The 27,291-nt window shown below is 45.9% G+C and overlaps 1 protein-coding gene across 6 annotated transcripts in view; it reads left to right on the top strand.

The window, feature by feature from the left end:
* rrm1 (ribonucleotide reductase M1 polypeptide) overlaps positions 1–11,511 on the top strand; it is a 51,355-nt gene extending 39,844 nt beyond the window's left edge. For all 6 annotated transcript variants that reach the window (XM_078544940.1, XM_078544939.1, XM_078544941.1 and 3 more), the window contains exons 15-19: positions 5,630–5,706; positions 6,748–6,883; positions 7,007–7,102; positions 9,528–9,716; positions 10,759–11,511. In XM_078544940.1, coding sequence (XP_078401066.1) covers positions 5,630–5,706; positions 6,748–6,883; positions 7,007–7,102; positions 9,528–9,716; positions 10,759–10,953 — 693 coding nt within the window. In that variant the 3' untranslated portion in view covers positions 10,954–11,511. The remainder of the gene's footprint in view (positions 1–5,629; positions 5,707–6,747; positions 6,884–7,006; positions 7,103–9,527; positions 9,717–10,758) is intronic.
* The last annotated feature ends 15,780 nt before the right edge of the window (positions 11,512–27,291 follow it).

The raw sequence follows: 27,291 nt of genomic DNA, 5'->3' as shown, positions 1-27,291 counted from the left end.
AAGGGAACCGACAAGAGAGAAAAACACACTTGACCTCATCCTCACCAACCTACCTGCAGCGGATGCACCTGCCCATGACCGTATCAGCAGGAGTGACCACCGCACAGTTGTTGCAGAGACGAAGTACAACCTTCACATTGAGGATTCCCTCCATTGTGTTGTGTGACACTACCACCATGCTAAATGGAATGGATTTCGAACAGATCTAGCACCTCAACTGGACATCCATGAGGAGCTGTGGACCGTCAGCAACAGAATTGTACTCGAACACAATCTGTAACCTCATGGCCCGGCATACCCCCCATTCTACCGTTACCATCAAGCCAGGGGACCAACCCTGGTTCAATGAAGAGTGCAGGAGGGCATGCCAGGAGCAGCACCAGGCATACCTAAAAATGAGGTGTCAACCTGGTGAAGCTATAACACAGGACTTCTTGTGTGCCAAACAGCATAAGTGGCAAGTGATGGACAGAGCTAAGCGATCCCACAACCAACGGATCAGATCTAAGCTCTGCAGTCCTGCCACATCCAGTTGTGAATGGTGGTGGACAATTAAACGACTCACTGGTGGAGGAGGTTCCACAAACATCCCCATCCTTAATGATGGAGCCCAGCACATAAGTGCAAAAGATAAAGCTGAAGCATTTGCAACAATCTCCAGCCAGAAGTACAGAATGGATGATCCATTTCAGCCTCCTCCGGAAGTCCCCAGCATCACTGATGCCAGTCTTCAGCCAATTCAATTCACTCCACATGATATCAAGAAACAGCTGACAGCATTGGATACTGCAAAGGCTATGGGGCCTGACAATATTCCGGTAATAGTACTGAAGACTTGTGCTCCAGAACTTGCCAGGCCCCTAGCCAAGCTTTTCCAGTACAGCTACAATGGCACCTACCTGGCTACTCTTGATCATCAGTAAAGTAATGGAAGGGGTCATCAACAGTGCTATGAAGTGGCTGAGCAATAACCTGCTCACTGATGCCGATTTTGGACTCCGCCAGGGCCACTCAGTTCCTGACCTCATTACAGTCTTGGTTCAAACATGGACAAAAGAGCTGAACTCCCGAGGTGAGGTGAGAGTGACTGCTATTGGCATCAAGGCAGTATTTGACCGAGTGCGGCATCAAGGAGCCCAAGCAAAACTGGAATCCATGGGAATCGGGGAAAACTGTCTGCTGGCTGGAGTCATACATAGCACAAAGGAGGATGGTTGTGGTTGTTGGAGGCCAGTCATCTCAGCTCCAGGACATCACTGCAGGAGTTCCTCAAGGTAGTGCCCTTGGCCCAACCATCTTCAGCTGCTTCATCAATGACCTTCCATGATAAGGTCAGAAGTGAGGATGTTCACTGATGATTGCACAATGTTCAGCACCATTACAACTCCTCAGACACTGAAGCAGCCCATGTCCAAATGCAGCAAGACTTCGACAATACCCAGGCTTGTGCTGACAAGTGGCAAGTAACATTCGCACCACACGAGTGTCAGGCAATGACCATCTCCAACAAGAGAGAATCCAACCATCGCCCCTTGATGTTCAATGGCATTACCATCACTGAATCCCCCACTTTCAACATCCTGGGGGTTACCATTGACCAGAAACTGAACTGGACCAGCCATATAAATACTGTGGCTACAACAGCAGGTCTGAGGATAGGAATAGTGCGACAAGTAACTCACCTCCTGACGCCATCTACATGACACAAGTCAGGAGTGTGATGGAATACTCACCACTTGCCTGGATGAGTGCAGCTCCCACAACACTCAATAAGCTTGACATCATCCAGCACAAAGCAGTCTGCTTGATTGGCACCACATCCACAAACATTCACTCCCTCCACCACCAATGCACCGTGGCAACAGTGTGTACCATCTACAAGATGCACTGCAGGAATTCATCAAGGTTCCTTCGACAGCATCTTCCAAACACGCAACCACTACAATCTAGAAGTACAGGGGCAGCAGATAGATGGGAACACCACCACCTGGAAGTTCCCCTCCCAATCACTCGCCATTCTGACTTGGAAATATATCGCCGTTCCTTCACTGTCACTGGGTCAAAATCCTGAACTCCCTCCCTAACAGCACTGTGGGTGTACCTACACCACATGGACTGCAGCGGCTCAAGATGGCACCTCACCACCACCTTCTCAAGGGCAATTAGGGATGGGCAATAAATGCTGGCCCAGCCAGTGAAGCCCACATCCCCTGAATGAATAATAAAAAAAAAAATTGCTGCAGAAGAGCAGGAAGTTGAGTCCACAGTTGCTTTCCTATTAGAAATTCACAAGGAACCAGCCCATTCTGGAGCAGGGTGAAATGGCAGCTCAACAGTGTGATATTGTCATTTCTCTTCAACAAAGCCTTTACTGTCCTTATGCCTCTTTCAGCCTCACAATTAGCTTGTGGGTCTCTGGGTGAGTTGGTCATGTGGATAAATTGGCTTCTGTGAACTGCATAAACAGGCTTGCCTAACTTTTTCACTTGGGGGTCCACGTTTCCATTTTTTTCCCACTCAGTGAGCAACTTTCTGAAAGATGAGGTTTGGCATAGCATTAAACTGGATTTCAAAAAAAATAGTTGAGGTATTAAAGAAAAATAGTTGCTGAGCAAAAGTAAAGCAATGTCCTAGCAATAAATTGTTCAGTTAAAAAGAGTAATTAATAAAAGTGACTAGAGTGAGAGGGTCAGAGAGCATGTGTTTGACTCACTCCAGTCTCTGGGTGCTCACTCATTCACCCTCATCCACTGAGAGTGTGTGAATGTTGAGAGTGAGTGAGAAACCTGAGACTGGGAGTAAGGCAGACATTCACACGCTCTCGCTCTTGGGTTTTGCAGCCTTTCAGTCTATCCTTCCGGCCTCTTGCCCTGACTCAGTTTAAAAAAAACAGTTCTTTGGTGGTTTATTCCAGCAGAATTCAATTATCATGCCTGCTGTAGTCATAGTGCTGAAGAACAGGTAATTACATTTTTTGATATCTCATTTTAGAAACCTTTGAGGAGTAATAGTGTAGAAGTCAACAGGAGGTGGGGTCTTCCCTGCTCCCTGGGGGTGAGGGTATTGGCTTGTGTGTCTGTTCCTTTTCATCCCACTTGGGGGTGGAATGTAAGTTGTATATTTGGTTGGCTGCCAGTCTTTTCCAATGTCTTAATGGGATTACTGTTCACTAAAAATCCAGCCAGAAAAAAGGCATTAGAAATAATATTTTTCTTTTTAAGACAAACATACCTTCATAATCTCAGAGAAATCTTTGCTGATGTAATACCGAAGGGTAGCCGATTGAAGTATTACCTTCCAGATAGAACGATGAGTGTTGCCAGTAATTTGGATCCCTCGTCCAAACGTAGTTACCAAAAGCCACTGTTTACATCTAGTTTGACAAAAATGGTGCTTTTTGTCTAGCTTTGCCAGACTCTCATCCACAGCTTTGTTTAACTGCATGGTCAACACCGGTTCAGTGAGCCGTTGGGTTTTGGTACTAGAAACATACCTGAACACCAACTTGTAGGTTTTGTTACAGGTGATCTGACTCCCCGATGCAGCATTGACTCAATTTCTTGCTTTGTCTTCTGTAAAAGTGGGTGTGCAACTTTCTTTTGGGTGAACAAGCACACTGGTTTGGCATCAGGGCTTTATGTGATCGGCTGTTTTCAGCCTCCCTTGACTGTAGAAAATCTGAAGTCTTCTCTAAGACTCTTACAACAATGCGATCCCGAATTAATGTTTTCCAGGGCACTATATTTGCAAGTCTCAGCTGTCGATATAAATTGTTAATGAAGAAATCGATGCGCTCTCTTGTCTTTGGGTATTTCTACTGAACTTTGCCCTTTCTATGATTGTTTTCTTTCTAAGGCTGATGTGTATCAATAGCTTTTATAACATCTTTGTATGTTGCCATTTCTTCATTAATGCCCTGTCTGACCAATATGTTGTCTGCACTACTGTCCATTTCTTAAATATTCATTCATGGGATGTGGGCGTCACTGGCTAGGCCAGCATTTATTGCCCTATTTCAGAGGGCATTTAAGAGCCAACCACATTGCTGTGGGTCTGGGGTCACATGTAGGCCAGACCGGGTAAGGACAGCAGATTTCCTTCCCTAAAGGACATCTGTGAACCAGATGGGTTTTTACAACAATCGACAATGGTTTCATGGTTGTCATTAGACTTTTAATTCCAGATTTAAAAAAAAATTAAATCCAAATTCCACCATGAGCCGTGGCAGGATTCAAACCCGGGTCCCCAGAGCATTACCCTGTGCCTCTGGATTACTAGCCCAGCGACAATACCAATACGTCATCACCTCTCCTCACATGGCATAGAGAAGGGCACCGATTTGTTGCTTGCTAGGCTTCTCTGCTAGTCCCAAAATGGTTCTGCACCGTAAACCTACAACACCAGTTTTGCCACTCTGCTTGATTTAGGCCTTCCAGGTGGTCGAAGCATTCTGGTAATAAGATTTTCTCCATGGCTTTTTTTTTCACTTGAGCCTTTCTTTGAGTTCTGTTGACTGTGTTCTCCTGGGCTGTCCTTTCCTCCAAGCATTGTTGCTTGCTGTTTTTCAGTTGCTGGGCTTCTCCCCCCCACCCTCTGTCTTCAGTGTTGCTGGGATTTTTACTCCTTTTTTTCCGTTGTCTTATTGCTGTCACAACCTGTTATTGTTGTGTGCCTTAGCTTAGGTTGTCCTTGGTTAGGATAGATAAAGACTGCTGGAGACAAGACTGTTGGTAAACTACCTTTTATTAAACATTCTTTGGACTGAACGTATGTTACATTAGAATGTAAGAAGTAGGAGCAGGAGTAGCCATTCAGCCCCTCAAGCCTGCCCCGCCATCCAATAAGTTCTTGGTTGATCTGCCGCAGTCCTCAACTCCTCTTTCATGCCAGCTCCTCATAACCCTCAACTCCCCAAATTTCAACAACCTATCTGCCTCCTCTTTAAATACTTTCAGTGATCTGGCTTCCACAACTCTCTGGGGTAGAGAATTCCAGACATTCACTACCCTCTGAGAGAAGAAATTCCTTCGCATCTCAGTTTTAAATGAGTGTCCCCTTATTCTGTAACTATGTCCCCTAGTTTGAGATTCCCCCCCCCCTCCCCAGTTTGAGATTTTCCCCCACTAGTGGAAACATGTTCTCAGGATCATTCGTCTAGGCCTCTGGATTACTAATTCAGTGAAATAACTACTGCACCCAATTAACTAATATAAGCCAAGGTGTTGACTCCTTGGGTTATAAAAGGGAAATACTTGCTATGGATAGCTATCCAATGATTTCTCTTGTGTGAGGTGAGGTGTGACTGACTGCACTGTGTGGTTGATGTGTTTGCAGGTTCTTGCTCACAAGTTGGATAAAGTACTGCAGGACAGCTTGTGTTTGGAACCATTACTGCAGCATGTGTCCATGCAGCACAGGTTAGATGGAGTAAAGCTCCTTCTGCACTTCCACATCAGACGTTGCAATGTCTCATGTGGTGTTGAGCTGAGAGCACGGTATGTGCTCTCTGCAACACTCTGTCTGTGTGTGTCCATTTGCCAACGGTTTCAAGTTCCAACAGTTGCAATTGTTCTGTACTAACCATGACATGACCCATGAATGTGTCACATTCTGACTGCTTTGCTTTCAGATCCTTCAGTATGACATGTGGAACGTCACTCCAACTGATCTTTGGGACTGGAAGGGGCTAAAGGAGAAGATCGCAAAGTAGGTTTCCGAAAATCATTTTGAAAGGGCAAAGAGCTGAGGGATGTAGGGCGACGGTGGGTAGGTGGGGTTGAAGGATTTTGGGTGGGGAGGGGCGCGGTGAATAGGTGGAGTTGGGGGATGGGAGAGAAGTAGGTGGATTTTCCCTTGCTCTTTCTCCTCACTGTTTATTAATTTTGGTGGTTTATCTAATGCCTTTGATGCCCCTTGTGATCCATTCATTTGTCCAATTAGACTTTGTATTATGTTTTTCCTCCCCCTCCTCTTCAGTGCGCCTGGCCCTAATTTGGAGGTTATCTTTCACCATTTGACTCCTTTGATTAGAGCCCCCTGTTTAATCTTCTCTGCTCTGGTATCTACAGCCTGATTTATCCAGTGGCTGTAATCCTCCCAATGAATCTACATGATTCCTCTGCATGTCCTCTTGATGATAAAGTTCTGAGGTGCGCCTCTCTCTTTCCCCCATCTATGTATCTGCCCTTGCCCCTCAATGTTAACTGCTGAGTTTATATCTATTCACTTTTCAAAGATCTGAGACGCCTTTAAGGATGTTTTTTTCAGAAAGTATGTCCCTGTTAACTATGTATTTGCAAATTTCCTTGATTGGTCAACCATGACCTGCCCTTTACAAAACCAGCTCAACTCCCTATTTACCCATTGTTAGTGCTCAGTCTGCCATTGATCAAAACTAATAGGTCTGTAGCTACCTGGTTTAGGAGGAGAGACAGTTGATCTCGAACAAATTCAGGCTATCTGAGCCCATTGAACCTGAAAATTCTTTGCACCAGAGATGTGGGGGAAAATATAGGGCTATGGGGAAAGAGCAGGGGGAAGGGACAAATTGGACAATTGTCAAAAGAGCTGGCACAGATGTGATGGGCTGAATGGCCACCTTTAATACTGCCTGACTATGATCTATAATGAGACACATCTCATTGTTTGGGTTATGTCCTTTCTTGCTTTGTATTAAACTTTACCTTTTCTTGAGAATTCTTGATTATGATGAGGTCTCACGCTCTTTATACACTTCACCCCACTTAGACATGGTATTAGGAACAGCCTCTTGCTTGCCCCAATGCCGACTGCCTCTACAGCTCAGATTCTGGGTAACAATGAATCAATTGAACCATACACCAGCAACATCTACACACGCCGAGTACTCTCCGGGGAGTTCCAGGTCAGTCCCCTTCATACCAAATGAGCTGAAAGTATTAAATATTGTGGGAAGTGTAATGTGTAAAGAAACGGGGGACAATAGGCAGGCTGCAGCACCTTGTAATGTTGTGTGTAATTCTCTCAGATTGTTAACCCGCATTTACTGAAAGACCTGACTGAACGTGGACTGTGGAGTGAAGATATGAAGAACCAAATCATTTTTCAGAATGGGTCGATCCAGGTAGGAAACGCTGCACCTTGCTGCTCAACTTGGTTCACTTTGGTGAGCTCCAGTTGCTAGCATTGGTTTAACACTAGTTGGTCCCATATCCATCACGTCTGAGCTTGGTGTCTTGTTTTCCCCCTGCAGAAGTATACTAACAACAATATGTCAGCCATAGCTCAGCTGGTAGCACTCGTATGTCTCGAGTCACAAGTTTCTGGGTTCAAGTCCCACTCTGGGGCTTGAGCACTCGACTGCAGTACTGAGGGAGGTGCTGTCTTTTGGTTGAGACGTTAAACCAAAGTCCCATCTGCTTGCTTGGATTATTTTATTCGTTCACTGTATGTGGGCATAAGTGGCTAGGCCAGCATTTATTGCCCATCCCTAATTGCTCCTTGAGAAGGTGGTGAGCTGCCTTCTTGAACCACTGCAGTATATGTGGTATGGGTGCTGTTAAGGAGGCAGGTGGATGTACAAGAACCCATCATGACGTTCTTTTGGTGGAGAGCGGGGAGTTCTCCCCAGTGTCTTGGACAATATTTATCCCTCAATCAGCATCACCGATTATGTGGTCATTATCACATTTCTGTTTGTGGGAGTTTGCTGTGTGCATATTGTCTGCTACATTTCCTACATTACAATAGCGACTGCACTTCAAAAGTACTTCATTGGCCATAAAGCACTTTGAGACATTCAATATATTTTTTTCTAATGAGGGCCCGCTGAATTCAATTCATTTGTGTTTTTAATGCGTTAACTTAAATTGATCCCAGTGTTCCCACCCCAGTGACAGGCCTGCAACCACCAAACCGTCACCCCAGTATTACATGGCTCAACACAATACAGGTTTGGAACATAAGACCAACATTCGGACATTCAGCCCCTTGCCTGTTTTGTCATTCCATCAGACCATTGCTGACCTGTACATTAACTCCACCCCGACACGTTTTGATTCTGTAGTCTCTAATATTCTTGCTGAACAAAAACCTTCTCAAATAGTATTGCTGAAAAAAAGCCACGTGTTGTCGAAGCTTTTCGCCTTGCACTATTATGTCACAGCCAATGGTAAAGGCTGAGCTGCTCAAACCCCAAAGGGAAACTTGAAACAACTGCCACAGCTATTTTGCAATTTGTGTATTTATTTTGTGGTGCGTGCCTTGAATTCAGTAGTAATAAATCCACCGAGTCTTAGAGGGTTTTCACAAAACTAAATTAAACATTTATTAATAAAAGAAATAATTTTAAGCACACACAGCTCTACAAATTTCTACCATGATAACTCCTAGCTCCCCTGATTAATCTAACTCCCAGTTACATCCCCGTTAAGGCAACAATAAAACACGCAGATTTTAAAAGACCAAGGCAAAGTAACACGATACCCTGAACAGTCAAATTCAAAGTGAGTTTTTCTCAGCTTCTTTCCTCGTAGACAGCAGCTTGAGGCTTAGATACTGGAGGCTTTTCATACTTGTGTTAGACCTTAAAATGCCTTCTCTTGCACACAGCCTTTCTCTCCTACTTACATATTTTCTCCTTTGAATGCAAATTCCCATTGTTTCACTATGGCTTTGGACTACTTTTCTAATAATAATCTTTTGTAGTACCAATTTTATCAGTAGACTTTGGGAAAAATAAACACACTGTTTGGTTTAGCCTCTGTTGGCTAGGTATAACATCTTACCACCTCTTTGAAATTAACTACTCTAATTTATCTAAAAATGCAAATGTTCTTTTTACACCGCACATTCTAAAACTTCACCCATGTTTACCTATTTAACATTTCAAACCTAGCTTCTCTTTTTGATACATCAAAGACTTCAGACCAGTTGTCTCTAATTCAATTAAGTCTCCCACACAGACACACACTATTTCTACTTTACAATAAATTCCAATAACATTATGAAAATTATTATATTTTCCTGACATACACTCATCAGGGCAATTTGCAGGAATACCAAATGTAAAGGGAACAACAATTTATGCTTGAAAAAGAGAGTGCTGATTGGTTGGCAAGTGGACTCTGGCAGGGGCATTGCCATGGAAAATGCACCAGTCAACTGCTGACTAAAGGTTAACTGCCAAGCTTTGTTTAAAGTCCAACCTGGGGAATGAACCAGAAAATGGCTGTCACCAATTTTGTTTAGTCAGAACGGGCTCAATGTGTGTACATGTTCTTGGTGTCAGCAAAGACCTGGGCCCTGTGTATTAATATATGTAGCATCTAGCTTGTGTAAGTGTACCACACACTGCAAGCCCGACCGATAATCTTGAATTGGTTGTCAGTGTAATTCTTAGCATTGTTTAGTAAATGTTGTCCGATTGTGGAATCTCATCTAATGTTGCACACTGTTTTGAGTTTCTCTCGTGCCAGAAAGTCCTAAGCCTGCAATGATCAATGTGATGCCTTTCCTATTGGAGCTGCAAATCCTGTTTCTTTTGGCAGAGTATTGAAGAGATCCCTGATGACCTAAAGTCACTGTACAAGACAGTTTGGGAGATATCACAGAAGACTGTGATTAAGATGGCGGCAGACCGCGGAGCTTACATTGACCAGAGCCAGTCACTGAATATACATGTTGCTGAGCCCAATTACGGCAAGCTGACTAGCATGCATTTCTACGGCTGGAAGCAGGTAAATAACAGGTGGTGAGAAATTTCACCTGCCGAATGGCAGATTCTAAGTGAAGGGATTGATGGTGCAAAGGGATGATCCAGATGGTTAGAGATTGATCTCGGGCTTTTTGACTTGGGTTGTAAGTATTTGTCTACAGGAGATGGGGTTGCAATAAATGAGTTCTCAAGCAGCACTGGAGATTAAAAGAAATTCCAACATCTAAGGAGAATAGATATGTGGAAAACTGATTGGACACTGGGGTAAATATCCTATTTCCACTACCCTCCATCTGACCCCTCCCCACAAGTTGAATCGGCTATTAACAATGTTTTGGCTCACTCTGACTCACTGAGGCTGTTGGTGTTTACATACGAAATAGGAGCAGAAGTAGGCCATTTGGCCCCTCAAGCCTGCTCTGCCATTCGATAAGACCACAGCTGATCTGTTTGTTTCGAATTCTGCATTCCCATCTACCTTGATAACCTTAGATTCCCTTGCCTAACAAGAATCTATCTACCTTTGTCTTAAAAATATTCAATGATCCCGCCTTCATCACCTTCTGAGGCAGAGTTCCAAAGTTGAAAAACCCTTAGCACCTTTCCCTGGGAGAGTGAGTGTCTTCAGGAGGGGAGTGAATTTGGGGGCACATGGAAGGAAGATGAATGAAAATACAAAGATTTATAGGACCCTGGAGAACATTCTGTATTGAAGCCTTTGAGATCTCAATGCTCCTCCAATTCTGCCATCTTGCGCATTGGTAATTTTAATCATTCCACCATTGGCAGTCATTGATCTGCCTCAACTGTAAGTTCTGGAATTTCGTCCCTAAACACTACTTTTTCACTGCTCCCTCCTTGAATACTCCTTAAAACCTATGACTTTGACTAAGCTTTAGGTCACCTGCCCTAATGAATCCTTATTTATCGCTGTGTCAAATTTGAAGTATTAAAAATACCTTGGAAGGTTGTACTTTGTTAGAGATACAATCATTTGTATTTATGCAGTGAGTGCTGCAAGTCTGAACCTGCTGCATTGACAGTCCTTCTCCTTCGCTTTACAGGGACTGAAGACTGGGATGTATTATTTAAGGACCAGGCCTGCAGCCAATCCTATCCAGTTCACTCTGAACAAGGAAAACCTCCAGGAAAACGCAGCTGTGGCATCAGACGAGAAGGAAAAGGAGAAGGAGAAGAACAAAGCAGCTATGGTGTGCTCACTGGAGAACAGGGCAGATTGCCTGATGTGTGGCTCTTAAACCCAGGGACGTTCCCATATGCCTCGCCAGTGCCCTACAGCCCTTTTTAATACTGGATGTAAAAGTCACTGGCAGCCCAATGACAAGGAACATTCTAGGAGCCCTTTCTGTTCACCAGACCTCAACCGTTAACAGAGTCGATGTCCTGTGAATCTTTGTCATAACCTGGATTTAATTGCAGAACTAACGGGGTCGACGCTAGGAGACAATTTTATCCTCATACTTGATGTGAGCTTTGGGAGGTGCAGCACCCAGTCATGGCTATCAACCAGCTTTCCAATCGCTGGGACTGGGCTTGGTAAATCTGTGTGTGCTCTAGTGATGGGTGGGTGCCCTTTTGAGCAGGTGGCTGCTGATGATATGGTTTTAATGACAGTGGATAACGAGCAAGTATGTATGTCCTCGGTGCTAGTTTTGCTCACTGCCATTGGATTAGACGAGTGGTTTATCTATGGTGCTGTCACCTGTTTTCCTGTAAGCTCATGATTCTTAGTGTATATTCTTTGTACAGTTTCTAACTATTATGAATGGTGACCCATCATTAAACGTTCCTATACAGCATTTTGATTCTTTTTCTGAAGGTTTGGCTGGATCCTGCTGGCCAGATGTCAATCATGGCTCAATGGTAATGTACTTTCATTTCAGTCAAGTGATAAATTCAAACCCCACTCCAGAGATTTGAGCGCATAATCTAGACTGACACTCGCAGCGCAGTGCTTTTGAGTGTTGCACTTTCAGGGTGTCATACATTACACTAGTGGCAATATTGCAATTCATTGTTTGTGAAGCACTTTGGGATGTCCTGAGGTTGTGAAAGGTGTTATGTAAAAGTTTTTTTTCCTGAGGGACAAGGTAGTGACATCTTTGCTCAGTTGCCATCACTTTGGAAGTTGGAATTGATAGAATAGATAGGGATTTGTGTGCGTAATCTAGGCTGATGCTGAGTGTGCACTGCACTTGGAGGTTTTTTGCCCCTCACTCTAGAAATTAAGTTGAATGCCTGTTTCATTGGAATCAAAAATATGGAACAAAGATGGGTAAATGGAATAGGTTGAATGGTGAAACAGCCCTAAGGGGCTGGATGGGCTATTCCTGTTTCAATGTTCACAGCAGGAAATATCGAAACAGTTCCAAACTCTGCACCAATACTGTTCATCTGGAGTCCAGTACAAAATGTACACTGATTAACTTCAGTAGTCAGAATGAATCTAAATGTCATAATGTAGAATAGAATTAATATCAGAAGACCTGGAGATCCAGAACAACTTTCTACAAGACAAATTGTGCCTTACAAATTAATGATCTTTTGAGAAAGGACCATTGTACGGATGCAGGACACGGTGTGTTTACAAAAATCAATTAATCTCAGTTTTAATATTTCCAATAACCCCCAACTTCAGCTTTTTGGGAGAGAGTGTTCTAGATTTCCACTATCCTTTGTGTGAAGAAGTGCTCCTTGACATCAACCCTGAATAGCCTGGCTCTAATGTTAACATTATGGCCCCTTGTGAAGGACTCCCCTCACTAAAAGATGACATCTGACAGTGCAGTACTTTCTCAGTACTGGCCCTTGAGGTGGGCGTTCTGTCAGCCTGGATTATGGTTTATGTCTCTGGAATGTGACTTGAACCCAGGATGTTCTGTCTGAGTACCGTTCAGTGGGTGGCAAAAGAGAAGCTGTTCGTACCTTGTGGGTGGTGGACAGGCTTTGGGGAGTCAGGAGGTGAGTTACTCCCTGCAGAATTCCCAGCCTCTGCCTGCTCTGGTAGCCACAGTATTTATATGGCTAGTCCAGTTCAGTTTTTGGTCGATGATAACCCCCAGGATGTTGTTAGTGGGGGATTCAGTGATGGTAATGCCATTGAATGTCAAGGGGTGATGGTTAGTGTTGTGACACAGCAGATGGTAAATGCGAAGCTGCTCAAATCCCAGAGGGAAACTTGAAACAACTGCCACAACTGTTTGCAATTTGTACTTTTATTTTGAGATACGTGCCTTGAATTCAGTAGTAATAAAACCACTGAGTCTTAAAGGGTTTTTTAGAAAACTAAATTAAACATTTATTAATAAAAGAAATAACTTTAAGCACAGAGGTCAACAAATTATTACTATGATGACTCCTAGCTCCCCTAATTAATCTGACTCCTAGTTACACCCCCTGTTAAGGCAACAGTACAAACAAAATAGATTTGAACAGACCCAGGCAAAGCACACGATACCCTGGGCAGGGATATTCACAGTGAATTCTCTTTAGCTTCAGTTCCTATCAGCAGCAGCTTGTTACATGTAAGAGGCTGGAGAATTTTCACACTTGTTAGAATTCCTTCTTACACATAACCTCATCTCCTTTATCCATGTTTCTCCCTTTTTAATGCAAATCCCATTGTTCCAATATGTCTTTGGAGTTTACCTTTCTAATAATACTCTTTCATTTTACCAATTTTATCAGTAAGCTTTGGGGAAAAACAAACACACTGTTTGGCTTCATCTGGCTAAGTAACATTTCACCCCCTCTTCTGAAATTCAACTACTCTGGTTTATCTAAAAATGCAAATTTTCCTTTACACCTTACATTCTAAAACTTCATTCATCCTTACTTATTTAGCATTTCAAGCCTACCTTCTCTTCTGATACAGCAAAGCCTTCAGCCCAGATGTTTTTAATTCAATAAATCCTCCCCCCCCATCCAACACACGCACACTATCCAGACCCCACTATTCCTACTTTACAATAAATCCCAATAACATGAAAATTATTATATTTCCATGACATTAGATTCTCTTGTTAGAGTTTACAGCACAGAAACAGGCCCTTCAGTTCATCATGTCCATGCCGGCCATCAAGCCCCTATCTATTCTAATCCCATTTTCTAGGACTTGGCCCATTGCCCTGAATGCTGCAGTATTTCAAGTGCTCATCTAAATACTACTTAAATGTTGTGAGGATTCCTGCCTCTACCACCCCCTCAGGCAGTGTGTTCCAGGTTCCAACTACCCTCAATCCCCTCTAAACCTGCCTCTTACCTTAAATCTATGCCCCTGTTTATTGACACCTCCGCTAAAGGGAAAAGTTTCTTCCTATCTATGCCCCTCATAATTTTGTAAACCTCTATCAGGTACCCCCTCAGCCTTCTCTGCTCTAAGGAAAACAACCCTAGCCTATCCAGTCTCTCTTCATAGCTGAAACGCTCCAGCCCAGGCTACATCCTGGTGAATCTCCTCTGCACCCTCTCCAGTGCAATCACATCCTTCCTATAGTGTGGTGACCAGAACTGCACACAGTACTCTAGCTGTAGTCTAACCAGGGTTTTATGCAGCTCCAAAATAACCTCCCTGCTCTTTGTCTTTATTAGCCAAGGCATAGAATATAAGTATCCTATATGCCTTCTTAACCACCTTATCTACCTGTGCTGCTGCCTTCAGGGATCTATGGACATGTACATCAAGGTACCTCTGATCTTCTGTACTTCTTAGGGTTCTACCATTCATTGTGTATTCCCTTGCTGTGTTAGTGCTCCAAAAATGCATCAACTCACTTCTCAGGATTAAATTCCATTTGCCACTGCTCTGCCCTTCCTACCAGCCCATCTGTTGGGATGGCCCTCGCCTGGCACTTGTGTGGTGCGAATGTGTTTTAAGCAAAATACTGCAGATGTTAGAAATCTTAAAATTCTGGGAATTCTCGATCAGGCAGCATCTGTGCAGAGAGGAACACTTAACATCTTGACTGATCTTGCTGATCAAGATATACACTGAGTGTGGCAACATGGGCTGGAAGCTGACTGAAGGAGAGAAAACTGAGTCATGGTGAGTGGATGTTTTTCAGACTAGATGACTAAGTTTATGTGCAGGGTTCAGTATTTTTCTAGAAGTGACATACCTTCTACGGCAATTGGCAATCTAGTTGTGCGAGGCCCCTTGGGGATGAGCGACCATAATATGATAGAATTCTTCATCAAGATGCAGAGTGACGTAGTTGATTCTGAGACTTGGGTCCTGAATCTTAATAAAGGAAACTACGATGGTATGAGGCGCGAGTTGACTATGATGGATTGGGAAATGTTATTTAAAGGGATGACGGTGGATAGGCAATGGCAAACATTCAAAGAGCGCATGGGTGAACTGCAACAATTGTTTATTCCTGTCTGGTGCAAAAGTAAAACAGGAAAGGTGGCCAAACCATGGCTTACAAGGGAAATTAGAGAGTATTAGATGCGAGGAAGAGGCTTAAAAATTGGCCAGAAAAATCAACAGACCTGAGGATTGGGAGCAGTTTAGAATTCAGCAAAGGAGGACCAAGGGATTGATTAAGAAGGGGAAAATAGAGTACGAGAGTAAGCTTGCAGGGAACATAAAAACTGACTGTAAAAGTTTCTATAGGTATGTGAAGAGAAAAAGATTGGTGAAGACAAATGTAGGTTCCTTACTGTCAGAAACAGGGGAATTTATAATGGGGAACAAAGAAATGACTGACCAACTAAGTACATACTTTGGTTCTACCTTCACAAAGGAGGACACAAATAACATACCAGAAATGTTGGGGAACACAGGGTTTAGTGAGGGGAAGGAACTGAAAGAAATCAGTATTAGTAGGGAAATGGTGTTGGGGAAATAGACGGGATTGAAGGCCGATAAATCCCCAGGGCCTGATGATAATCTACATCCCAGAGTACTTAAGGAAGTGGCCCGAGAAATAGTGGATGCATTGGTGGTCATCTAAGATTCTATAGACTCTGGAACAGTTCTTACAGATTGGAGGGTAGCTAATGTAACCCCACTATTTAAAAAGGGAGGCAGAGAGAAAACAGGGAATTATAGAACAGTCAGCCTGATGTTGGTAGTGGGGAAAATCCTAGAGTCCATTATAAAAGATTTAATAGCTGAGCACGTGGAAAACAGTGGCAGAATTAGACAGAGTCAGCATGGATTTATGAAAGGGAAAACCATGCTTGACAAATCTACTGGAATTTTTCGTGGGTGTAACTAGTAGAGTTGATGAGGGGGAACCAGTGAATGTGGTTTATTTGGACTTTCAGAAGGCTTTCGACAAAGTCCCACATAAGAGATTGGCGTGTAAAATTAAAGTGCATGGGATTCGGAATAGTGTGTTGAGATGGATAGAAAACTGGTTGGTACACAGGAAACAGAGTAGGAATAAACGGGTCTTTTTCCGAATGGCAGGCAGTGACTAGTGGGGTACCGCAGGGATCGGTGCTGGGACCCCAGTTATTCACAATATATATTAATGATTTAGATGAGGGAATTAAATGTAATATCTCCAAATTTGCAGATGACACAAAGCTGGGTGGGAGGGTGAGCTGTGAGGAAGATGCTTGTGTGATTTGGACAAGCTGAGTGAGTCGGCAAATGCATGGCAGATGCAGTATAATGTGGATAAATGTGAGATCCATTTTGGTAGCAAAAACAGGAAGGCAGATTATTATCTGAATGGCTATAAATTGAGAGGGGAATGTGCAACAAGAACTGGGTGTCCTTGTGTACCAGTCGCTGAAGGGTAAGCATGTAGGTGCAGGAGGCGGTAAAGAAGGCAAATGGTATGTTGGCCTTCATAGAAGATTTGAGTACAGGAACAGGGATGTCTTGCTGCAATTGTACAGGGCCTTGGTGAGACCACAACTGGAATATCGTGTGCAGTTTTGGTCTCCTTATCTGAGGAAGGATGTACTTGCTATCGAGGGAGTGCAGCGAAGGTTTACCCGACTGATTCCTGGGATGGCAGGACTGACATAGGAAAGATTGAGTCGATTAGGATTATATTTGCTGGAGTTCAGAAGAATGAGGGGGGATCTCATAGAAAGCCATAAAATTCTAACGGGGCTAAACAGGGTAGATGTAGGAAGGATGTTCCTGATGGCGGGGGAGTCCAGAACCAGGGGTCACAGTCTGAGGATATGGGGTAGACCATTTAGGATTGAGGTGAGAAATTTCTTCACCCAGAGAGTGGTGAGCCTGTGGAATTCGTTACCACAAAGTAGTTGAGACCAAAACATTGTTTGCTTTCGGCTCTTGGGGCAAAAGGGATCAAAGGGTATGGAGAGAAAGCGGGAGCAGGCTATTGAGTTGGAGGATGATCAGCCATGATAATGAATGGCGGAGCAGACTCGAAGGGCCGAATGGCCTACTCCTAGTTTCTATGTTTCATATGCAGGGACAAGCTCTCTGTAAGCAAAAGGAATATGTTCAAGTCTTGTGCCTTTTTTGAATTACCTGAAAGCATAGGGAACCTATAGGTCCCTGTTACTTTCTTCATGACAATGCCTTGGTCAATCAACACCCTTTTCTCCTGTATCACAGTGCAGAAGAGGCCCTTCGGCCCACCGAGTCTGCAGTGGCACGTGAGAAACCTACCTGCCTAATCTCATTTACCAGCACTTGGCCCATAGCCTTGATTGTTATGACGTGCCAAGTGCTCATCTAGGTACTTTTTAAAGGATGTAAGGCAACCCACCTCCACCACCCTCCCAGGCAGCGCATTCCAGACCTTCACCACTCTCTGGGTAAAAAGGTTTTTCCTCACATCCCCCCTAAACCTCCAGCCCCTCACTTTGAATTTATGTCCCCTCATGACTGAACCTTCAACCAAGGGGAACAGCTGCTCCCTATCCACCCTGTCCATGCCCCTCATAATCTTGTACACCTCAATCAGGTCGCCCCTTAGTCTTCTCTGCTCCAACGAAAACAACCCTAGTCTATCCAACCTCTCTTCATAACTTAAATGTTTCATCCCAGGCAACACCCTGGTGAAACTCCTCTGCACCCCCTCCAGTGCAATCACATCCTTCCTATAATGTGGCGACCAGAACTACACACAATACTCCAGCTGTGGCCTCACCAAGGTTCTATACAACTCCAACATGATCTCCCTACGTTTGTAATCTATGCCTTGATTGGCTTTTTTCACCACCCTACTAACATGCCCCTCTGCCTTCAGAGATCTATGGACACACACGCCAAGGTCCCTTTGTTCCTCAGAACTTCCTAGTGCCATGCCATTCACTGAATACTTCCTTGTCAAATTACTCCTTCCAAAGTGTATCACCCTACACTTTGTTGGGTTATATTCCATCTGCCACTTATCTGCCCATTTGACCATCCCGTCTATATCTTCCTGTAGCCCAAGACACTCAACCTCACTATTAACCGCCCAGCCAATCTTTGTGTCATCCGCAAACTTACTAATCCCACCCCCCACCTAGTCATCTATGACGTGTATATAAATGACAAATAATAGGGGACCCAGCACAGATCCCTGTGGTACGCCACTGGACACTGGCTTCCAGTCACTAAAGCATCCTGTCATTACCCTCTCCTACAACTAAGCCAATTCTGAGTCCACTTTATCAAATTACCCTGTATCCCATGTGCATTTGCCTTCTTTATAAGTCTCCCATGTGGGACCTTGTCAAAGGCTTTGCTGAAAACAATATAAACTACATCAACTGCACTACCCTCATCTATATACCTGGTCACCTCAAAAAATTCAATCAAATTTGTTAGGCATAACCCCCCTCTGACAAAGCTATGCTGATCAATATTTGTTTCTTCAAGTGGAGATAGATTCTCTTCTTCAGAACTTTCTCCAATAGTTTCCCTACCACTGACGTGAGACTCACTGGCCTATAGTTCCCTGGCTTATCTCTACAAACCCTTCTTAAATAGTGGAACCACAATAGCTATTCTCCAGTCCTCTGGCACCTTCCCCGTGGCCAGAGAGTAATTAAAAATTTGGGTCTGAGCCCCTGCGATCTCCCTTGCCTCCGTCAGCAGTCTGGGACACAAATCATCTGGACCTGGAGACTTGTCCACCTTTAAGCCTGCTAACACCTCCAATACCTTGTCACTCCCTATATCAATTTGCTCAAGAACCTCGCAGTCTCTCTTCCCGAGTTTGATACCTTCATCCTCATTCGTGTGGATGAAGACAGATGTGAAGTATTCGTTCAACACTTGTTGCATTTATTTGAAATTTGGCACTCTTGTGTTTGTCCTGATGAGTGCAAGATGAAAAGCTGTTCCAACATGTCCCTCTCTTCAGTGATATTTAATAACTTTAAGATACACAACTAATAACTGCGCTGTCAGATGGATGTAAAAGAACCGAGAGCACTATACTGAAGAAGAGCAGGAGAGTTCTCCCTAGTCTCCTGGCTAATATTTATGTCTTAACCACCATAACGAAAACATTATCTGAGCATTTTCATTGTTGCTTATGGAAGCTTGCTGTACACAAATTGGCTGCAGCTTTTCCTACTTCATGTAAGTTAGTGCACTTATTTCACCAAAGCATTTGAAATTAAGAGTGTTATGGAATACAAAAGCCAAATGTTGCAGATGCTAGAAAACTGAAATGAAAACTCAATGCTAAAATTACTCATTCTCTCCACAGATATTAACAATGACCTTTCATATTATGAAATGTTGCATGTTATAAAATACGAGCTTGTTTTCTGTGAACAAGGGCATCCAATTTTGGATAAATAGAATCATAGAATTGTTACAGTGCAGAAGGAGAGCACTCAATCTGCCCTGGCTGTGTTGGCTCTCTGATACAGCAATTCTGCTTGTTCCAGTCTCCTGCCTTTTCCTTGCAGCCCTGTGATTTTTTTTCCTCTTCAGATAATTATCCAATTCTCTTCTCAAGCCATGATTGAATCTTTCTCCAGTGCATTCCTGATCCTAATCACCAGCTGCACACAAAGGGCTTTCTTCATTTTGCTTCAGGCAAAAACCCAATCGAATATATGAAATAGGAGTAGGTTTAGGCCATTTGGCCCCTCAGCCTGCTTCACTATTTGGTAAAATACCCTTTGACTCTTGTCAGTCAAACACCTAGGGCAGGATTTTCTGCCTGACAGGCTGGCGGGCTTGACCCAATCTCCGGTGGGCGGGGAGCTGAACCCCGCCAGAGAAGTGGGCCCCGCCACCATTTTACACGGGTGGGCCAATTAAGGCCCGCCCAGCGTGACACCTGCCGGGAAGCGCTATGCACTTCCTGTGCGGGCGGGAGGGGGTGGTGGGATTCCCCAAAAGCGAGAGTGCTCTTTCACGCATGCGCACGAAAGAGCGCACATCTCCCTGAGGGCAAGTGCTGCCTCAGGGAGATCACTGACACTTTTAAAAATATTAAAAATATGAAAAAAAAATTCCCTAACATGTCCCCCTCATGTGACATGTTCATAGTTTACACTATAACTTTATTAAACTTTTTGCAACCCTGCATGAAACCTCACCCCGCCGGTGGATGAGGTTTCATGTTTTCTCTAGTTGCCGCTGGGGCTCCTGGTCGACCCACCAACCTTAAAGTTGGACGGGCAGGTCCTTTAATTGTTTTAATGATCCTGTCAATGGCCTCAATCGGCCATTGACAGGTCGGTGGGCCGCAGCTGATTTTGCTGCGCCCCCCGTCTTCCTGAAAATTTAAATGGGGCGGGATGATGTCGGGAGTTCCGCCTGGCATCATCTCGCGTCATTTTACACGTCGGCGAGCGGGCCCCGCCCCCTGCTCGCTGATGGCAAAATTCTGCTCCTGGTTTACTGGGCAGAATTCTTTGCTTGGTGTGTGGGTGCGTGCCTGACACACTTGAGCGTAAAATAGCACCCAATGATGTCGGACGAGGATCCTGACATTATCACGCGCTCGCGTGATATTTCAGTTGTCCGATGGCTGCTGGAGTTCTGCCCACCATTAATGACGAGACCACTTAAAGCCATACAATAGGAGCCATGCCTCCACAAAAGCGGTTGTAGAGAGGACCATAGGTCTTCCCAAGATGCGCTTCTGATGCCTGGACCGTTCGGGGGTGCACTACAATACCGTCCCGGAGTGGGTATCACAGATAGTGGTTGCAACCACTATGTGGCACTGGCAAGAGGGGACCCACTGGAGGAAGAGGTTCTTCACTCAGCTGCACAGGCCACAGATGATGAGTCCAGCAGTGAGTCTGAAGAGGAACATGGTGAGGAGAATACTGAGGACATGGAGGCAGACCTTGGTAACCTCCAGGGAGGTAAGACCATCAGGGACGCCTTGATCCGATACTCCTTCAGCTAGGTTACCGAAGATCAGCTTCAACCTCACACCAGGGCTGCTGCCTCCATCCTGGATGTCCAAAAGGGCCCTTTCACTTGCACCCAAAGTGCACTCAATGCCTGCCCAATAAAATATCCAGCCGTTCACATCCAGCATTACATACAGGCATACTGTGCACCACAAAGAAAAAATGTCAAGCATACTGCGGCCATCAGAACCAAAGCAAATTTAATGTTATCACATTGAAATCGTTATGATATTACAATTACTGGTGTTGATGTCCACATGAGCAAAAATATAAACCAAACAAATGAACAGAAAATTAACCATGAACTGTCCCTCTCGTGCTCATGGTGCTTTAAACCTATGTTTGTGAGTGCTACCTTCTTGCTGGCACTGGCATTGGAGGCAGCCTGCTGATCCTGCTGTCTTGTTGGCCTTGATGACCTTGGCGGTCGTCTTCTGGCCAGTGGAGCCTGTGCTGGCCCTGCCTGGGAGGGAGCGGCCAGTGCCATGGCTGGCATCTCCCCAGTCACTGCACCCTCATCAGATGCCACAGTCACTGGCAGAGGGGCGGAGGAGCTGCTGCTGTCATCCAGAGCGCCCTGAGAGGAGCCCACAGAGATGACAAGCAGTTTGTGCGCCAACATGAGATTGCTCTGGCTGTCCCTGCTCACCAATGATGGATGGGCACCTAACTGGATACTGGGTGCCTCATCCATCTCCCACACTGGCACTGACCACCTGAGATCATTGCCTGTGTGAGGGCTTGCAGGTCTGTGTGCAACCCCAGGAACCCTGTATCTTTCCCTGGAGCTGCTTTCAATGGAGGAGACAGTGTGCTCGTCCATGAGAGTCAACACAGTGCTCGCGCTCCGCATGGACTCCTCCACAGCAGATACCATGGCACGCAGACCCTCATGGATCTCCGCCAGATCCTCCCACACACCCCACTAGACATCCAGCACATGCTGCCTAATGGACAACTCCAGATGCTCATCATCTGCCTTCGGCTGAGCATCGTTCTGGTCTCCAGCAGTTCCCTGACTGCCGGCGCCCTGGGAATTCTCTGCTTCCGCCTGCCCCTCAAGCGAGTGTGAAGTGCCCTCACCTCTGTGCACCGACATTCTAGCTGCCGAACTAATGCCCACCGAGGTGCTGGTATCTGCGCTGGCGCCTGTTTCGGAGAGCGGGTGTGACGCAGGTGCAAGCGAAGCCCAGTGGTCCTCCAGGGTCAGGGGTGGCCCTTCGGTGTCCGGAGTGCGAGTGCGAGCTGGTGAATCTAAAAGGGTGAACAAGGACATGTCATTAATTAAAGTCATCACACTGTCACTGGGCGTGCCAGGTACCCTGGTGAGACAGTGGATATCTGCATCACGGTGCCATCATCTTTCAATGATCAATGGGGACTCCAGGTTCGAGGCTCCTACTCAATGAAGAGATTACGCTAAAATGGTTGCACAATCCGAAAGTCTCACCTCTTGTGCACTGTGCTCTTACCTGCGTCCGGCAGCCCTGCCTCTTCACGCCCGGTTGCACATGGAGTGTGCCGGCTCCCAAGCTCTAGGGCGTCCAGCTCAAACCTGCTGAGCAGCAGGAGGTCGGGGGGCCTCTGCTTGTATGTGCCCTCTCTGCTTGGTTATGCCTCATCTTATCCTGAAAGGACAGAGGAGCATTGGATAGCCCACTCTCTACCTGCAGCGCCATTGCAGCCTGGCCAACCCCACCTGAGGAGCACCTTGCAGGGCACATCTGAGTCGTGGCTCTCGAGCCACAAAGCACTCAGCCCAAGCAGCCAGGGTTAACCCTCTAGGCCAGATCCGGTGTCATTGACAGTTGGCACTCAGATTCTAGCAGCCCTGAGGTCCACGGTGGGGGGGGACAGCCACACCTTAGGACTTCTTCACACTGACCCATGCCCACATGGTACTCACCCTTCCTGAGTGCAACAGGTCATTGAACCACTTCCGGCGCTGCACCCATGTGTGCGCCGCACCACGTCAGGGCTGCTGACCAGTGCTGCCACCTCCTCCCTTGCCCTCTTTGTGAGGTGCAGTTGCCACCTCCTCCGATCTCTCTGGGGGGCAAGGTTGTCCCTCCTGGCAGCCACCACCTCCAGCGGGACTGCGAGGCACTCATCCGAAAAGCGGGGAGGGCCAAGCGCCCACCTGACCAGCCCTCCCACCTGGCTTCTCCAGCCGCACTTGACTCCATCAGGGCAACGCAGGGACGGACATCCTCCTGTGGCAGCCTTCCTGGGACAGCCTGGGCTGTGTTTAAAGGCCCCAGCCCCCGCTTGGCCCTTCCCGACCAGTGAAGAGCTGCGTTTCACGCTGGCCAGGCCTTGATTGGCTCTTCAGTGTGAAATCGCGGTCTGGGGCTGATCGCGGGTGGTGGGCTGATTCCCAGCCACTCCCGGTCCTGCCAACCGCTCCCGCCCACCGTCCTCAAAATTCTGCTCACTTAGTCTTAAAAATATTCAATGGCTTAGCTTCTATAGCTTTCTGGGCAAGAGAATTCCACAGACAAGCGACCCTCAGAAAATATTTTTCCTTGTCCTCATCTCAAATGGGAAACCCCTTAAACTATGTCCCCCAGTTCTAGGCTGTCCCATAATTTTTAGTTAAATTCTTCATTCACGGGATGTGGGCTTCGCTGGCAGGGCCAGCATTTATTGCCCATCCCTAGTTGTCCTTGAGAAGGTGGTGGTGAGTGGCCTCCTTGAACCGCTGCAGTCCCTGTGGTGTAGGTACACCCACAGTGCTGTTAGGGAGGGAGTTCCAGGATTTTGACCCAGTAACAGTGAAGGAACGGCGATATATTTCCAATTCAGGATGGTGAGTGACTTGGAGGAGAACTTCCAGGTGATGGTGTTCCCATCTATCTGCTGCCTTTGTCCTAGATGGTAGTGGTCGTGGGCTTGGAAGGTGCTGTCGAAGGAGCCTTGGTGAATTCCTGCAGTGCTTCTTGTAGATGGTACACACTGCTGCTACTGTGCATCGGTGGTGGAGGGAATGAATGTTTGGATGTGGCGCCAATGAAGGGGGTTATTTGCCCTGGACAGCGTCAAGCTTCTTGAGTGTTGTTGGAGCTTCACTCACCCAGGCAAGTGGGGAGTTTTCCATCACACACCTGACTTGTGCCCTTGTAGATGGTGGACAGGCTTTGGGGAGTCAGAAGATGAGTTACTCGTCACAGCGTTCCTAGCCTCTGACCTGCTCTTGCAGCCACAGTATTTATATAGCTAGTCCAGTTCAGTTTCTGCTCAATGGTAACCCCCAGGATGTTGATAGTGGGGGATTCAGTGATGGTAATGCCATTGAGCGTCAAGGGGTGATGGTTAGATTCTCTCTCTTGTTGGAAATTCTCATTGCCTGGCACTTTGTGGTGCGAATGTTACTTGCTACTTATCAACCCAAGCCTGGATATTGTCCAGGTCTTGCTACATTTGGACATGGACTGCTTCAGTATCTGAGGAGTTGCAAATGGTGCTGAACATTGTGCAATCATTAGCGAACATCCCCACTTCTGACCTTGTGATGGAAGGAAGGTCATTGAAGTTGCTGAAGATGGCTGGGCCAAGGACACTACCATGAGGAACTCCTGCAGTGATGTCCTGGAGCTGAGATGACTGACCTCTAACAACCACTCTCCTTTGTGCTAGGTATGACTCTAACCAGTGGAGAGTTTTCCCCCTGATTCCCATTGACACCAGTTTTTTTCTAAGGCTCCTTGATGCCACACTCGATCAAATGCTGCCTTGGTGTCAAGGGCAGTCACTCTCACCTCACCTCGGTAGTTCAGCTCTTTCGTCCATGTTTGAACCAAGGCTGTAATGAGGTCAGGAGCTGAGTGGCCCTGGCAGAACTCAAACTGGGCATCAGTGAGCAGGTTATTGCTAAGCACTGATAATACTGTTGCTGACCCCTTCCATCACTTTACTGATGATCGAGAGTAGACTGATGGGGCAGTAATTGGCTGGATTGGATTTGTCCTGCTTTTTGTGTATGGAATATGCCTGGGAAATTTTCCACATAGCCGGGTAGATGCCAGTGCTGTAGCTGTACTGGGCCAGCTTGGCTAGGGGTGCAGCAAGTTCTGGTGCACAAGTCTTCAGTACTATTGCCGGAATATTTTCAGGACCCATAGCCTTTGCAGTGTCCAGTGCCTTCAGCCATTTCTTGATATCATGTGGAGCGAATTGAATTGGCTGAAGACTGGCATCTGTGATGCTGGGGACCTCCAGAGGAGGCCGTGATGGATTATCCACTCGGCACTTCTGGATGAAGATTGAAGAAAATGCTTCAGCCTTATCTTTTGCACTGATGTGCTGGGCTCCCCCATCATTGAGGATGGGGATATTTGTGGAGCCTCCTCCTCCATTTCATTGTTTAATTGTCCACCACCATTCACGACTGGATGGACTGCAGAGCTTAAATCTGATCTGTTGGTGTGGGATCACTCAGCTCTGTCTATCACTTGCTGCTTATGCTGTGTGGCACGCAAGTAGTCCTGTGTTATAACTTCACCAGGTTGACACCTCATTTTTAGGTATGCCTGGTGCTGCTGCTGTCATGCCCTCCTGAACCAGGGTTGATCCCCTTACTTGATGTTAATGGTAGAGTGGGGGATATGCCGGGCCATGAGGTTACAGATTGTGTTTGAGTACAATTCTGCTGCAGCTGTTGGCCCACAGCGCCTCATGGATGCCCAGTCTTGAGTTGCTAGATCTGTTCAAAATGTATGCCATTTAGCACGGCGGTAGTGCCACACAACACGATGGAGTGTGTCCTCTATGTGAAGGCAGCACTTGGTCTCCACAATGACTGTGCGGTGGTCACTCCTGCCGATACTGTCACGGACAGATGCATCTGCGGCAGGCAGAGTGGTGGGGATGAGGTCAAGTATATTTTTTCCCTCTTGTTGGTTCCCTCATCACCTGCCACAGACCCAGTCTAGCAACTATGTCCTTTCGGACTTGGCCAGCTCGGTCAGCAGTGGTGCTACCGAGCCACTCTTGGTGATGGACATTGAAGTCCCCCACCCAGAATACATTCTGCACCCTTGCCACCCTCAGTGGTTCCTCCAAGTGGTGTTCAACATGGAGGAAGCACTGATTCATCAGCTGAGGGAGGGCGGTACGTGGTAATCAGCAGGAGGTTTCCTTGCCCATGTTTGACCTGATGCCATGAGACCTCAAGGTGTCCGAAGTCAATGTTAAGGACTCCCAGGGCAACTCCCTACCGATTATTTACCACTGTCCTGTAACCTCTTCTGGGTCTGTCCTGTTTGTGGGACAGGACGTACCCAGCGATGGTGCTGGTGGTGTCTGGGACATCATCTGTAAGATATGATTCTGTGAAGATGACTGTCAGGCTGTTGCTTGGCTAGTCTGTGTGACAGTTCCCCCAATTTTGGCACTAGCCCCCAGATGTTAGTAAGGAGGACTTTGCAGCGTCGACAGGGCTGAGATTGCCGTTGTCGTTTCCGGTGCCTAGGTCGATGCCGGGTTGTCCGTCCGGTTTCATTCCTTTTTTTGTGACTTTATAGCAGTTTGGTACAATTGAATGACTTGCTAGGCCATTTCAGAGGGCATTTAAGAGTCAACCATGTTGCTGTATGTCTGGAGTTGGATGTAGGCCAGACCAGATAAGGATGGCAGACTCCTTTCCCTAAACGATATTAGTGAACCTGATGGGTTTTTACAAGAATCGACAATGATTTCATTGTCATCATTAGACTTTTAATTCCAGGCAAAACATATTCGCCATGTGCCCAATGAAGTCCCCTCAGGATCTTGTATGTTTCAATCAGATCACACCTCATTGTTCCAAACACCAAAGGAAACAGGCCCAACCTGTCCAACCGTTCCTCATTTGACAACCCTTTCATCCCCAGAATCAGCCTAGTGAACCTTCTCTGAACTGCTTCCTATGCAATTTTACCCTTTAAGTAAGGAGACCAAAATTACACAGTACTCCAGATGTGGTCTCACCAACACCCTGTACAACTATAGCATATTACCCCTACTTTTATATTCCATTCCCTTTGCAATAAACAAGAATATTCTATCTGCCTTTCTAATCACTTGCTGTACCTGCACATTAACTTTTTGTTATTCATGCAGCAGGACACTCCGATCTGTACTGTACTGCAGTCCCTTGGTACTGCAGCATTCTGTAATCTCTCCATTTAAATATGCTGCTTTTCCATTCTTCCTGCCAAAATGAACAAGTCCACAGTTTTCCACATTAAACTCCATCTGCCAATTATTTTGCCAAATCACTT

This window comes from Cetorhinus maximus, chromosome 7 (assembly GCF_964194155.1).
Source record: "Cetorhinus maximus chromosome 7, sCetMax3.hap1.1, whole genome shotgun sequence".
NCBI classification, from domain to species: Eukaryota; Metazoa; Chordata; class Chondrichthyes; order Lamniformes; family Cetorhinidae; genus Cetorhinus; species Cetorhinus maximus.
Note: the sequence above shows the minus strand (reverse complement) of the source record. Positions and strands in the feature narration are given on the sequence as shown.